The sequence below is a fragment of the Motacilla alba genome, chromosome 2, assembly GCF_015832195.1.
Source record: "Motacilla alba alba isolate MOTALB_02 chromosome 2, Motacilla_alba_V1.0_pri, whole genome shotgun sequence".
In the NCBI taxonomy this organism is placed as follows: domain Eukaryota; kingdom Metazoa; phylum Chordata; class Aves; order Passeriformes; family Motacillidae; genus Motacilla; species Motacilla alba.
The window spans coordinates 2,209,396-2,224,069 of record NC_052017.1 but is presented as its reverse complement, the minus strand read 5'-3'; the positions used below and the strand labels follow the sequence as shown (position 1 = coordinate 2,224,069).

The 14,674-nt window shown below is 47.1% G+C and overlaps 1 protein-coding gene across 1 annotated transcript in view; it reads right to left on the bottom strand.

The window, feature by feature from the left end:
- Positions 1-10,204, bottom strand: part of OBSCN (obscurin, cytoskeletal calmodulin and titin-interacting RhoGEF) — a 185,675-nt gene extending 175,471 nt beyond the window's left edge. Inside the window, exons 1-2 of the mRNA XM_038129840.1 lie at positions 9,923-10,204; positions 624-1,753 (exon numbers count right to left, since the gene is read on the bottom strand). Of these exons, the coding sequence (XP_037985768.1) occupies positions 624-1,740 (1,117 nt within the window). The 5' untranslated portion in view covers positions 1,741-1,753; positions 9,923-10,204. The remainder of the gene's footprint in view (positions 1-623; positions 1,754-9,922) is intronic.
- Between the last annotated feature and the right edge of the window lie 4,470 nt (positions 10,205-14,674).

The following is a 14,674-nucleotide window of genomic DNA, read 5'->3' as shown; positions in this document are numbered from 1 at the left end:
CACAAGAGCCCAGCCAGGGCTACACCCCAGGTGAACTTAAAATGGTTACTAAATGGACAACCGGTCACAGGGTCTAACCCTTGGATCAGTTCTGCTCCATTTGCATATTTGAGTTAATTGTCCAGTAACAGCTTTAGCTCATGAAGTCTCATCTTTCTTGTTTTTCTCTCTTTGGTCCACCTTTGTTTATGCTCTTGGGCCTGAGATTTGGATCATTTGTCCTTGGTGCCCAGCTGGAGCAGGAATTGTTTTGTCTCCCTGCTCTGTGCAGAGAGCTCAGCATCCCCTGATGTGAACCCAGCCCCACACACTAAAGCAGCACAGAATGTGAAAAATATAAAAGCCAAACCTGAGGCATCACAGCCAGTTCTGCCTCATCCATCCCTGCCTGGCACCTCTTCACTGCCCTTGCTAAGAACCACCAGCAATGGGACTCTGTCCCCAGGTCATTTATTCAAGTGCACCACCCCTTTCCGCCAGGAGAGCTTTATTCACATCTAAACACCTCCCCTACAGCAGTTTGGAGGCAGACGTTTTGTTCAAACCAAACCACCCACCCCACCCCAATTCAAGGGCGTGTCCTTGCAGGCACATGCGCCCTGGTGAGAACCACAGCCACCCACCTTTGACAGTGACCAGCACGGAGCTGTAGGTCTGCCCCGCCAGGTTGGACGCCGTGCAGGTGTACAGCCCGTTGTCTGTCTGCTTGCAGAAGAGGATCTTCAGCACAAAATTCTCCTGGTCATCCTCATAGATGACATGCCTCCGGCCTTCCAAAATGACCTCGTTGTCCTTCTTCCACACAATCACGGGCTTGGGCTCGCCCGTCACGTAGCAGCTCAGCTTGGCGTGCTTGCCCTCCGTCACGCTGCAGGTGCGCGTCAGCGCCCCAAACGTGGCGTTGCGGGCCCCTTTGGTCAGCCCTGCAGCCCTCTCGTAGTCCCGGGACAGGCTGTAGCCGATGCTGGACAGCCCCTCCACGGCCGAGTAGGACTGGGAAGAGGCCGAGTCGAGAGTCCCGTGGGAGATGTCCATCTTCCTGATCTCCTCCCGCCTCTTCTGCAGGTGGGACAGCAAGGAGGCCGTCTTGCCGCAGGTTGTGTCGCTGCCCGGGTTGGAGGAGCCGTGCGTTTCCACCACCAGCGCGGCCGAGGCGCTGGCGGAGCCGATGAGGTTCTCTGCCCGGCAGGTGTAGGTGCCACTGTCCCCCAGCTGGGCACACTGGATGGTGAGAGCGTTGGATTCCCCGGCAGACTCGATCTGGAAGCGTCCAGCGTCTGCTTTGTTCCGCAGGTATCTCCCATCCTTCTCCCAGTTCACCGAGAGGGGAGGGCTGCCCTGGACTTTGCATTTGAACATGGCATCTTCTCCCAAGGTTACTTTGATGTTGGAGGGTTTCTGGATGAAGTAAGGAGCTGACTCTGTGACTGTGGTCTCCTCTCCCACTTTGATGCTGACAGCAGCAAAAGCCTCCCCAATGGTGTTCTTGGCCCGGCAGATGTACTGGCCACTGTCCTCCAAGCTCAGGTCGTAGATGGTTAGCCGGTACAAATCCCCATCCTGTGTGGTTTTAAACCTTCCCCCAGACTGGACTGGAAGTTTATCCTTCTCCCAGATCACCACTGGGATGGGGTTTCCAACGATCTGGCAGCTCAGGGTGGCATCCTTCCCTACAGACACCATGAACGCCTTGGGCCGGGTCAGGAAGCGTGGGACCCCGCTGAGCGAGCTGTAATCCATCCTGGCCTTCTTCCTGCAGGGGGACAGAGAAAAGTGTCAGCAGAGAGCAGGGCAGAGGCTGCAGCCAAAAAAATCGCTGCAGTCCTGTGGTATCAGGGTGTTTGTAACCTGGAACCTGCATGTTTTCAAAGCCCTTCTCATTATGGGTGAGACTGTCACCTGGAGCCCTCATGTTTTCAATGTCCTTCTCATTATGGGTGAAAATGTCACCTGGAACCTGCATGTTTTCAATGTCCTTCTCATTATGATGAGAATGTCGCCTGGAACCCTCATGTTTTCAATGTCCTTCTCCTTATGGTGAGAATGTCACCTGGAGCCCTCATGTTTTCAATGTCCTTCTCATTATGGGTGAAAATGTCACCTGGAGCCCTCATGTTTTCAATGTCCTTCTCATTATGGGTGAGAATGTCACCTGGAGCCCTCATGTTTTTAATGCGCTTCTCATTATGGTGAGAATGTCACCTGGAGCCCTCATGTTTTCAATGCCCCTCTCATTATGGTGAGAATGTCACCTGGAACCTGCATGTTTTCAATGTCCTTCTCATTATGGGTGAGAATGTCACCTGGAGCCCTCATGTTTTCAATGTCCTTCTCATTATGGTGAGAATGTCACCTGGAACCCTCATGTTTTCAATGCTCTTCTCATTAAGAGTGAGAAGGCCTTGGAATATTATTGGTCTTGAGGTTTTCTTACATTTGAGGTTAACAAACTGCTGCATAAGGCAGCTTACTTCCCCTCAGAGCCTCTGGGCAAAACAGAGCTCTTTGGGCTGTTCATACAGAAGATGATGCCTTCCATCTGTGGCACTCAGAAAGTGACCTGCACTAAAGCTGCGTGACAGATGGGCTGGTTCTGCAACCACGAGGAACAAACTGGACACCACATTCTGAGAAACGTGTCTGCCCATCAAGATACTGCCTCCATCTCAGAATTTGGGTTGGAAGGGACCTTGAAGATCACCTCATTCCAACCCCCTGCCATGGGTAGGGATGTTACTTCCTAGACCAGGTTTTCCAAGAAGATTTGAGTGCACCATTTCTCTTCAAGCTGTTTAAGATTTTTGGCCTCATGATGCCAGACCCCTCTGTCCTGGCAGCTCCTGAATGACCAATGCAATGGTCCTACTCCAGGTGAGCACATCCCTGCTTTTTCACCTTCCAAGTTCTGCACACAGCAGAAGGACCAGGGCTCTGGGTGCTGTAACTCAGAAAGGAAATAAAACCCAGCCAGTGAGACAGAAATATCCTTCTTAATCCTGCAGCAGTTTGGCTTCCCTGCTGGCCACACATCCACCCACTCTCTCACCCAATGGCAGGTGCCCTCACCATCTCCCCCCAGCTCCAGCAGAAATCAATAGGAGCAGGCCAAAACCCTGCTTTAATTTCTTAAATCACCGTTTCTCCATCCTCCTCCAGCTCCTGTTAGTGCATTTTTGTCAATGCACAAATCACTGATGGCATCAGGGACTGAGGATTGGATCAACTTGCTGCATGACCTTGGGAAAAATCACTTCTTTTCCCAGTTTCTTGTTTCCCCTCCCACTTCTTCAGATCAAGACGGGGATGGGCTGGCAAATAATTATGTGCACAGTGTATATATGACAATGCACTTGCTGAGGTAAATGACAAAAAGTGCATGAAAATTAATAACAGATTACAAATTTAATTCCATTTATGCTGCTGGGGATTGAAAAACACAAGTTCACCATTAAATCCAAACAATGGAAAAAGGGTGTCTCAAAAATACAAAATGGTATTTGTTATGAGAACTCAAGAAACTTTTGGAAAACTGCCTCAGGCACAGGGTGGGATTCTTGGGGTTGTCCTGAGCAAGAACAGGAGCTGGACTGAATAGTCTTTGTGGGTTCCTTTCAGCTCAGGATATTCTATGATTTTGGGATCATTATTATCTCTCCAGATGGTATTGCTGAGTCAAACTTCAAACTTCCTCTGGGTCACAGATCCAAGGCAAAACCAAATGTAATCTTTCTACATTTAACAGAAAATATACCCCATGTCTTGTCCTACCCTGTGTCTCCCACTCCAAAGAACACACAAAATGACAAGGAGCAATCAAAGACTTTTCCTTTTAGATGAGATTGATCCTTTCTAAACTAATTCAATTTTGGCTGCTTTTGTTTCCCGGTATTGAGCAAATTTCATTATTCTGACACAAATCTTTAGAAAATAAAGAAACCAGTTTAAAACATTAAATCTGGGAGGGGAAAAAAAAAGATAACAGGGAAAATTTACTTTCAGTAAATGCTAAGAGGATAAAGAATGATTGACTTGCAGTCATCAGTGCTAAGACCAACTGACTTTCTGTCAAGTGGCCACCTTCAATACACACATCTCTTTTTCTCTTGGTCTCAAACTGGTCTAGAAATCTGTGAATTAGTTTCAACTTCTCTGGACCCTCTTACTACCTCCAGCCTCTGCCCCGAGCTGAGCTTTGAAATGTGTTTTCCATAAAGGCTTGTGCAGCTGCAAGCAGAGAAGCTGCATGAATGGTTAGAAGGGGCAGATAGGAGCCTGGGGCTTGAGCCAAAGCACACTGAAGTCAGTGGAAATTTCCACTGAAGGCAATTGATTGACAATCAGAGTCTCCTGCTCATTTGGGGAAGGACCATTTCAATGCTCAGAAAGAGATGCCGAGGTTCAGCTCAACTCTGGAGAGCCCAGCAGAACCATTCACTGCATTAACCAAGAGTCAACAATCAAAACAGATTTAGAGCTCATGTCCCAATGTTTCCCAGCCATTATCTTGAATTTCAGGCTGCACTGTTCCATCAAAGCACTTGGATTCACCTTCAGAAGACACTGCCACATCTCACCCCTCCTAGGTTCCTGTTGCGTCCAAGAAATGCATCACTCTGACTGATTTCCAGCTTTGCAGTGTGCCAAAAAAAAAAGCAGAAAAATAGAGTTGCTTCACTTCTCCATCAGACTGGGCTCTGCATAACATGGACAAATGCCTGGAGCACTGAGGTGGCTTCAGAGACATGAGAGGAGCTGCTTGGCAACCAGCCAGGGGCTTCTCTCAACCCACCTGTGTGCCCTTTCCATCCCCTGGGCCCCAGGACACCTTTCTGGGCCTGGAGGAGCAGGGTGAGGGCTCCCAAAGCCTGGCTCTTATGCTGCTCCCTTCCTAAAGTGCATCCTTCTCTGCCTGCTAGGCTGTGCCCAAACAAACACGCCCCAGGTGCTCCCTGGTACCTCTGAGAGTCAGAAACAGCCAAAAACCAGTCAAAAACCAGTCAAAAACCAGTCAAAAACCAGTCAAAAAACCAGTCAAAAAACCAGTCAAAAAACCAGTCAAAAAACCAGTCAAAAAACAGTCAAAAAACAGTCAAAAAACACCACAAGCCTGTTGGTTTTGCTCCTGAACCAAACTGGTGCAGCAAATCCATCCAAGATGCTTCTTCCCAGCGGCCTCAAGGTCCAGCCTCCCTCTCCCATGGCTCCCAAAAACTCATCTGGTCTCTGCAACTCCTCCCCATCCAATAAAAGATTCTGTGTCTACAGACCTTCTAGTGTGGGGTGAAAACCCACATCCTGCTCTTACCTACACCTCCAGCAGCTTTCACCATGTGCCCTCAGACACCATTAGGTTTTTACACCATTTTGAATGGCCAGGATGCCAGAAGAAAATCCAAGGATCAGTGAAAACCATGCGTGCTCATCATTATTTTAGATATTTTTCTAACATGGAAAGAAAAACAGGGTTTATTCCTTGCTCTGCTGCTGGCTTGCTTTTATAATTATGAGATAGACACTCCAGTTCTCATATCTTTAGTCCCCATCTGAAAAAAGAGGGGAGGAAAACTTGTTTTGTGGGTGTGCAGAGCATGAAATGCAGTAAGAGGCATGAAATGCTAACCTGCAGCAAGGATGAGGCTGTGTATGTATCTAACACATCTAGCAAGTTAGACAGGCTGCGCAAGATAAATCACATTTTATAATTTCAAATGGGAATTTGACAAATCAAATTTTATAATTTCAAAACACATCACACTGGATTCTGATGATAAATAGATTTAGGAGTCAGGAGAGGACAGACTTGTGACTATACCGAAAGGACAAGATTTAATATTTCTACTGCGTAACTTGTCAGTCAACTTACTCAATAATTACTCTGTTTTCAATTATTTACGTGTTCATTCAAACTTCAAAAAAGCCCAGTAACCCTGAAACTCTAAAAAGAAAAAAATAGTAACTCTCTGCAAGTGCCAGGACAGCTCCCTTGGAAGCAACAGGACCAGCAACAAAGCATGAATAAACCTAGTCAATGCAAATGCCCTTTCCAATAAATCTCAGACATTTGCCAGTGTCACATTTCCCCATGTAATCCCTCTGTGATTAATCATTTGCAGCAGAGATCCCATTCCCATCTGGGGCATTTCTGAGCACGCCAAAGGCAAACTGGCAGCGTTTATAATTTTGCTTATGTCTTTATTCATTCGGATTTTCCCTGGTTTGTGTTTGGGGAAAGAGGCAGAGCCGCACAGAGCTATCAGATAAATAAATAAATCACTGCCCTGGAGCCAACAGGCAGCTGGTCCAGGCCTCCTGCCCACTCCTGTGCCACCACTGCCAGTGTCTGCTTCCCATGGTCAGGGGAGTGAGTGCCTTGCAGGGGGAACGACCAGAGAGCTGTCCAGTGCCTGCTAGAGTACTCAGAAGTGGAACTCATCAGGAGGTGGAGAGCCCTGATGGTGGTGCCACCAAATCCTGAATGGTTTGGGTTGGAAGGAACCTTAGAGAACCATGGTCCACCCACGGTAGACCATCCTGTTCCACCCCTGCCATGGGCAGGGACCCTTCCCACCATCCCAACCCCATCCAACCTTGCCTGGGACACTTCCAGGGATCCAGGGGCAGGCACAGCTGCTCTGGGCACCCTGTGCCAGGGCCTCCCTACCCTCAGAATAGAGAATTTCTTCCTAATATTCAACCCAACCCTGCCCTCTGGCAGTGTGGAGCCATTCCCCGTTATCCTGTCACCCCACCCCTTGTCCCCAGTCCCTCTCCAGCTCACCTGGAGCCCTTTTAGGCCCTGGAGGAGGCTCTGAGCTCTCCCTGGAGCCTTCTCCAGGCTGGACACCCCCAGCTCTCCCAGCCTGGCTCCACCCCAGCCTCCTGGGATTCACTGTGCAGTGCTGGCTGATGGGTTGGGTTGCTTTCACGTTGCTTCATCACTGATTATCTGCCCCTGGGAAAGCTTCTACAGCCTCTGAGAAGGCAGAGGTTCCCCCCATGGTGAACTGTCCCCCGAGCTGTCAGCAGCCTGTGATGGAGCTCTTTGTGTGAGAGAGGACAGGGGGAACAGGTTCTGCTGTCCAAGCCTTTCCATTCCAGGATTAGAAAGAGAATCCTGTCCACCAGGGCTCAGGGCAAAGAGCAAAAAGCACCGTGCAATCCATCTCATAAAACATTCTCAAGACAAAGGTGGCCACGAGTAGAAAATTAGAGACTTTGGGGACATAATTAAACCTAGGGGATCACCAAGGTCCAAGCACAGATCAGAAGCACAGAATTTCAACAGCACGTTAAACCCCATGATGACCCTGTTTGCTCATTTCCTCAATCCTCTGTTACCCTTTCTTTGCCCAAGTCAAAAATATGTTGCTTTGAGGTATTTTTCTTGCCTTTGGAGTTTATGTTTCCTGAACTTCCTCTGCAATGCTGAATTCTAACCCCCTCACTCCTTTTCCTGACAGGAAAGGCAGGATTTACAGGGAACCTCCTGCCTCTGAATCCTGAGCTTTCAAAGAACATCACTGAAATGAAAGCTCCAGATAAAAATCAAGGCAGCGCCGGTATCGCTGCAGTTTACACTACTTATCTGCTCGTATTGTTCCATCTAAAAACATCAGGAAATGGAATCCGTGGGTGGGAGGGGAAGTCGATGAGTTGTCTAATGGGAAGTTTGGGTTTCCTTTGATGTTTAAAATCCTGCTGAGGGAAAACAGCAGCCACCCGGCTGCCCTCTGGCTTCCAGCAGCCTCCCAGGGAATGGACAGCTTTGGAATAGCACGAGTGTTGGGTGTCAGCTGCAGGCTGGGTGACATCAGCCAGGCTCTGGTGGGTGCCTGAGAGCTGTCCCAGCAGACAGGGAGCTCTGGGGGTGAAATGCACACCAGCACACCCAGTGCTGCCTGCCCCTTACACCCCTAAATCGGGGCTCAGCGCTCTAATCCAGGGAGGTGGGATTTATCCCGTGCCACCGGAGCAGGAACGGTATCTGTGCCTCAGGAGCTGGGCTCGGGGCTTAGCTTGGGCTACTCTGAATTCCTCTTCAGTGAGGGAGAAGCGATTTTGGCATGTCCAAAGGTCACTGGATGAGCAGATGGGAGAGGTTTCGGAGGGGGATCCGCCACTGGAGGCGTGGGACACAGAGAGCCCGCAGCGCACGAAGCCTTTTGCAAGGAGCTTCTAACTCAACTCAGAGTAAGGCTTGTCTGCATTCCCTCCCATCCACGGCCTCCATCCTAAGCCAAAATCCATGGGAGATGTTGAGGGAAAGCTCCTGGCAGGTCAGGTGGTGTTAAACACAGTGAGCAGCCCTCAGGGAGAAGCTCGAGACAATTCTGACTTTCAGGGTAGGGCCAAAATGCACCAAGTGCCTCAGAGGGACCTGCAGCCCCTCGTGCTCCCCCTGTTAACCCCTTATCAATAACCTGGGTGTTCCCAATGATTGGTAGCAAACAAGGGCTCAAGCATTTAGAGAATTCCAACGAGGAGCAAGAACAAATCACGTGGTTTGTGCACCTCACTTGGCGAGAGGGTGAGACACCTCCCAGCCACGATAGCAGCACACACTTCATAAAAACCACAAGAGATTCAAGTCACTTAGGTGATTTATATGGTTAAAACACTTTTTAACTTCCCTCTCTACAGAGACAGACCTATCTTAGAAAACTCATCCCCCTTTCAACCACCTGGCCAGAAACCATTTTCCATCAATACACCAACAGCTCCAAGAAACTCCATGCAGGGAAGGGATTTCATCCTCCTTGGGTTTTACTGCAGCATGGGCACTTCACATCCCACCCTTGATGGAGCTGTAAAACCACCCCTGAAACTTCCAGAGGCCTAAAACTGCACAGAGCAGCCCCTCAAGACTCAACAGCAGCCACTTTTCCTTTATTTTGCTGAGCCTCCCAAGGCTGCTCTGACAATGGCAAAAGCCAAAGCACCAGGGAGGTCTGGGCACATTGTGATGCTCACTGCTCCTGTTCTGTGGGGCTGAGAATAAAGGAGACAAATGGAGAGAAAAGACACAAATTCTGGGGTTTCCACCCAGGAGACAGAAAAGGAGCGACGAAAATATAGAAACTTCATCACCAGTTTCACCCAGCTGCACTTTGCTTTACACACAGGCCTGGAGACAAGAAGCTGTGGCAGAATCCCAGAAAAAAAAAAAAACCAGACCTGCAAAGCTAGAAATGCTCCTGATTTAGCCCACGTGATTTCCTACATGAGGGAGTTGCAGGATCACAGCTCCCATATGGACAAAGAATTCCCTTGGTGACAATCAGCCGCGGTTCTGACCTAAGCCCTTGTATTTTAACAAGTGGACGTCATTGTCATTACAGTCACTCCACCCCATTGAGCTGTAGGGCCCAAAATAGCCTCAGCTGTCGAGCTCCATCTCTCCCTATCTCCCCTCAGAACCATTTGGAGAAATGGGAGGAGGGTGGGGGGCTGCAGAGTGAATCTGTATTGACACCAGAGAGGAGCTCAGAGGGGAAGAGAGTCCTGGCTGAAGAGAAAAGCTGCACTGAGAGGATGCCCTGGAAATAAAGCTTTATGAAACATTCCTTTCTGCCACCTCTCCACGTGTTTTCCAGGCTCTCCATGCCTACTCGTGTCTCAGATTTGGGGACAAAGTGTATCAAGTTGAGTCTACAGCTCTAAGCCTGATTTTTTTTTCACTTTCCTCCTCTGGAGGCTGATCTTTGCTCAGAAGTAATTAAGCAGAACAAACCACATTGGGCTCAGAGCAAAGGAAGGATGGATTTACTACCTGCACCTTCAGCTCGATCCCCAAATACATTTCATAAAGCAAAACATCCTCCAGCATGGCACAGAAACAACCTCACCCCTCCCTCAGCTACCAGCGACCTTCTCCACTTCCTTCTGGACATCAGCATCCCCAAAATCCAGGTTTTGGTCTTACCTGGAGTCTTCTCTGAGTCTGAGGAGGACAAAGCTCTGGGCAGAGGAAGAAAAAGCCGATTCCTACTGAGATGAAAGGAGGGGGAAGAGGGAAGAGGGGAACAGAGGACATGGGGAGACCATGTTGGCTTGGGTTCCCCCCCCCTTTCCCCTCCAGGAAATAAAACAGAAACCCCAGCGATGGCAGGGACGTGCAGCAGAAGGTCCCCCCAAGTCCCCCTGCAGTGGCTCTGCTGCCCAGGGTTAGGCTGTGCCACCCCACCCCGACCCTCCTCTGGGTTGTCCTCCTCCAGTCAAATCGCTGACGTGCTTCTCCTTCCCTCCAGAGCCCAGCTCCAAAATAGCTCCGGGTGTCATTTACCGGGGAGATTAAATTTCCTGCAGCGCACAGGCAAAAGGGCAACGTTTGAGGGACTCACTGCCACAGCCCAGCAACTGCAGGGGGCAAAAACCCCACCAGAAGTGGGGGTTTGGGTGGTCTGGGGACAAGGTGAGTCAGAGCTGTTCCTCAAGGGCCCGTCACATTTATGGATGTAATAAAATGTGATGTGGGGACTCAGGAATGGGGGGCTGCTGAATTACCAGCGTGGCACACTGGACAGGAATTCTGTCCCAAAGGCATCAGATCAATAGGGGGTTTATTTATAACCCCCCAGGAAGGAGCTGTTACAATGGCAAATCAACAGCAAGTTAATAATCCTAAGTGTGTCTCTGCCCCTTCACCTTGTATAGATATAGGTGATATAAGGTTATATATCTAAATATATATATATATATTACATATATGTATGTTATATATGGGTTATATATTTCCCCACCTTTTTGCCTCATGGATACAAACTGTGCGCAAAAATCACCTCAGCGGCCAATCCGTCACATCTCAGAGGCTCAAGATGACAATTTCTATGTTTACAAGTCAAATTTCTAGTTTTTAGAAACAATTTCCTTGGAGTCCATGCCAATTCTTATTGGTAATCACAGTTTTAAGTATTTTTTTACCTAATCGCAATTTTTTAAAATCACAATTTTTTTGGTATTTTAAATTTAAAACTGATTTCTGCTAGTGGTCAAAGAGCTACAACAGAGCCCAGCAGGCTCCCCCACAACCACTTCAGCTCTGAGCAAATATCAGGAGTGAACTGCAAGATATGCTTATTTTTGGCAGTAAACAAAGCAGATAAGTTGCTGCACGGCCCAAGGCTCTGAAGACACAGTGATAGGTTGTGTTAAATCACTTTTCAGGGCACAAAACCACCGCCAGGGCAGCACAAGGGAGTTTTAGCTGGGATTTTTGAAAGCAGGGCTTGAAGAGAATCAAGGAATTCCAGAATGGTTTGGTGTGGAAGGGACCTTAAAGATCATCTTGTTTCATTCCCCAGGAATTGTCCAAGGCCAGGTTGGACAGGGCTTGGAGCAATCTGGGAAAGTTGGAGGTGTCCTGGGGGTGGAATGAGATGAGGTTTATAGTCCCTCACAGCCTGAACTATTCTATAATTCTATCAAAATTAATAATAAGATTACAGGGTTGAGGAGAAAAAAAGATTTAAGGTGCTACCTGAACATCCTGTGCATTGGCTGAGGGACTTTATGCAATGTTCAGCACTGTGAAAAACTCATCCCCTCCTAAAGACAGTGCCCACTGCGCTTGTTCTGCCCTCGCCTCTGGAGGTGGATTAAAGTTTTAGCCGTAGGATTTACAGAGGCTTCCCAAAGACACAGGAATGTGCCCAGGGTGTGTTAGCAGCAGCTCTCGGCAGGATTCTCTTTGAATCAGCAGGATTTGGTTTCTGAACAGGCACTGCTGCACAAACTGGACAGCAGCAGACTCCAAGGTCGGTCCCCAGCTGATGCCTCAGGTTTCAGCTTTTATATTTTCAGGTTCTGTGCTGCTTTAGTGTGTGGGGCTGGGTTCACATCAGGGGATGCTGAGCTCTCTGCACAGAGCAGGGAGACAAAACAATTCCTGCTCCAGCTGGGCACCAAGGACAAATGATCCAAAGCTCAGCCCAGGAGCACAAACAGCGTGGGCTGCAGAGAGAAAAACAAGCAGGGTGGGAGTGCCTGGGCTAAAGCTGGAACGGGACAATGAACTGCAAGGTGCAAATGGAGCAGAACTGAGCCAAGGGAGAGACCCCGGGAGCGCTCGTGCATTTTGGGACCATTTGGGTTGATCTTGGCTGCAGCCCTGGCTGGGCTCTTGTGCTGCCCAAGGTGCATCCATGGAGGCCTTTGAATAAATCCCTGCTTTATTCTTTAGCTCTGTCCAGCCTCTGTTCTAGGTCAGCCTGCACAAGGCATCACAACCGGTAATTTGGAATAATCCAGCATCCATTGGAGCAAACCAAAGGAAATTTGCTGTTCCCCAGCCCTCCACGTCACCACCTTCCATTCCCCTGCCCTATGCAATTGCCAGAGGCACCAGGCAGATTTTTATGGGATTAAACGAGCAGTGCCTTTCCTTTAACATCTTGGTGGCTTCGAGGAAGTTCTCACAGACTTTACAATCTCCACCTTGGGGTTTTTTTGGCAGAGGACCACCTGTGTGTACCAGAACTGCAAAGTGACTCCACCAGTGCCCTGGGCAGCCTGTGCCAGGGCTTAGCAACTCTTTCAGAGAAGAAATTTTCCCCACTATTCAAACTAAACCTCTCCTGGCACAACTGGAGGTAATTTCCTCTCCTCCTACCCCTGTTCCCTGGGAGCAGAGCCTGAACTGGCTGTCCCCTCCTGTCAGGGAGTTGTGCAGAGCCAGAAAATCACCCCTAAACCTCCTTTTCTCCTCTTTTTATTTTTTTTTCCCCCTCCTAATTCTCCTGACATTAGTTGGATTGTCTGAGCTACCCCTAAAACTCACTGAAAATTAAAAAGAGAGAACCATCTCCAGTCCCAATGAGTTACTGACTTATTCAGGAACTACAACTTGTCATGGGTTTAAAATAAAGGAGCACCTTAAAATGATGAGCTAATAAAAGTTCCAGCTTAGAGGGAGAAGGGTGAAAGGCTTGAAAAACGCCCTGAATTTGGATGAAGACAAATAAAATATCATCAGGAACAACACTAGTCCCTTCCTCTTTGAAATGAGCACTGAGAGCTTTTTCCATAAATGTGTTTTCTGCCCACAACAAACATCAGGAAGATGCGTCTGAAACAGAAACTTGTGCAGTTGTTTTAAAACACAGAAAAATCTTTCCTTGCCCTTGAAAATCTTATCTTGGAGCTCCAAACCTGCCCATCTGAACAGTTCAGTTGGAAATAAAAGATGCCAAATGGAATTAACCAGAGTTTACAGGCACCAAAACAAGCTGTGTTTGGGTTTTCTCCAAGAAATCAATTTAAATTATTTGAATTATAATAACTAGCAAGGCCTGAGGCGTTACATCTTATTTCAATATTCCTCTGAAGTTTGAAATTTTTTGCATAAAAAGGCAGGTTTTGGTAAAAAAAAATATTATTCCTGCTTCTCTCTGTGGGAAAATTTAATTTGATTTTTTTCCCCATGGGATACTGCATAAGAATTTAAAAGCTGACACCATTTATTTTTCCTCAGCATGTTTACTTAGATTTTACATCTAAAAAAGCCATGATGTGTTGTCTCCCTATTGTCAGAAAAATAAAATTAAATAAAAAATCAATGCTAATAAAAACTTCACACTGAAGTAAGTTACAGAAAATGAGACTTTTTTTTTCCACTACCACATTTCATTCTGATGGGAAGACTCCCTAATTCTGAATTAAACCTCACAAGCAGTTCCTTGAGGCACTTCTATCATGAGGGAACACATTCCCCTAAAAGGTTTACTCATACCTGGCAATGTTAATTGAGAAAGTCATGGAGGGCACAGAAAATTAATATACAAAGGCAAATTAAATTACATTGATTTAAAAAAGAACAGAGGAACTGGGTTAATTTTTCTTCAATTCCTAACTGGATTATTTTTTCTTAAAATACTTTTTTTTAAGAATTTCAGGACAAAAAAAAAATTAACAAACAAGGCTGAAGCGACTCATCTTGCCAAGGCTTCCAAAAATCTTATAAATGTTCCTTTTTATTTTACGCTTTCCTGAGCTTCTCTGCTCTTAACATTAAACCTTTTTCTATATTGCTAATAAAATACCTCAATTTTTTAATTCCTGCTGTGATTTAACCCTGTATATCCCAAACATTTTGTCAGGAAGCCTGGAGATGTTTGAACATTTGTGTATCCCATTATGGATTTTTGCCCATTTCAAAACAACTGAGGAGTTGCTGATCCCAAATCCACCTTTGCTTCCCAGTAATCCCCCATCATCCCAGAGCTGCACCTGAACAGCATTTTCCTGGCATTAAGAACTAGCCTAAAAAAGAAAAAAAACTTAAATGAAAGGTTAAAAAAACATTTCCTGAATTTTGGGTTGGCGGAAGTCTAAGCCTGGCTGAAGCCTCAAGGGACTCTGCCAAAATTATTTCTTTTCAATATTTCTTTCTTTTCAATATTTCTTTTCAATAAAAATATGGCTCTGATGGCAAAATCTGTGTGGTTCTGTTGGGCCAATCCTTCCCTTTTGACATGAAACCTTCAATAACTCCCCAGTGAATAAAGCTCTGCACCACAATCCAAAACTGTCTACAGGTCTCTCACAGGAGAGAGTGCCAAGTCTATTTCCTACTGGATGAAAAAAGAATTTCATGCTGGTAGAAATGCACATTTTACAACTTCTTTTGCCCTGAGGGCAGTGCAATTTCCACAGAAAAACACCACACTTGGCATAAAAA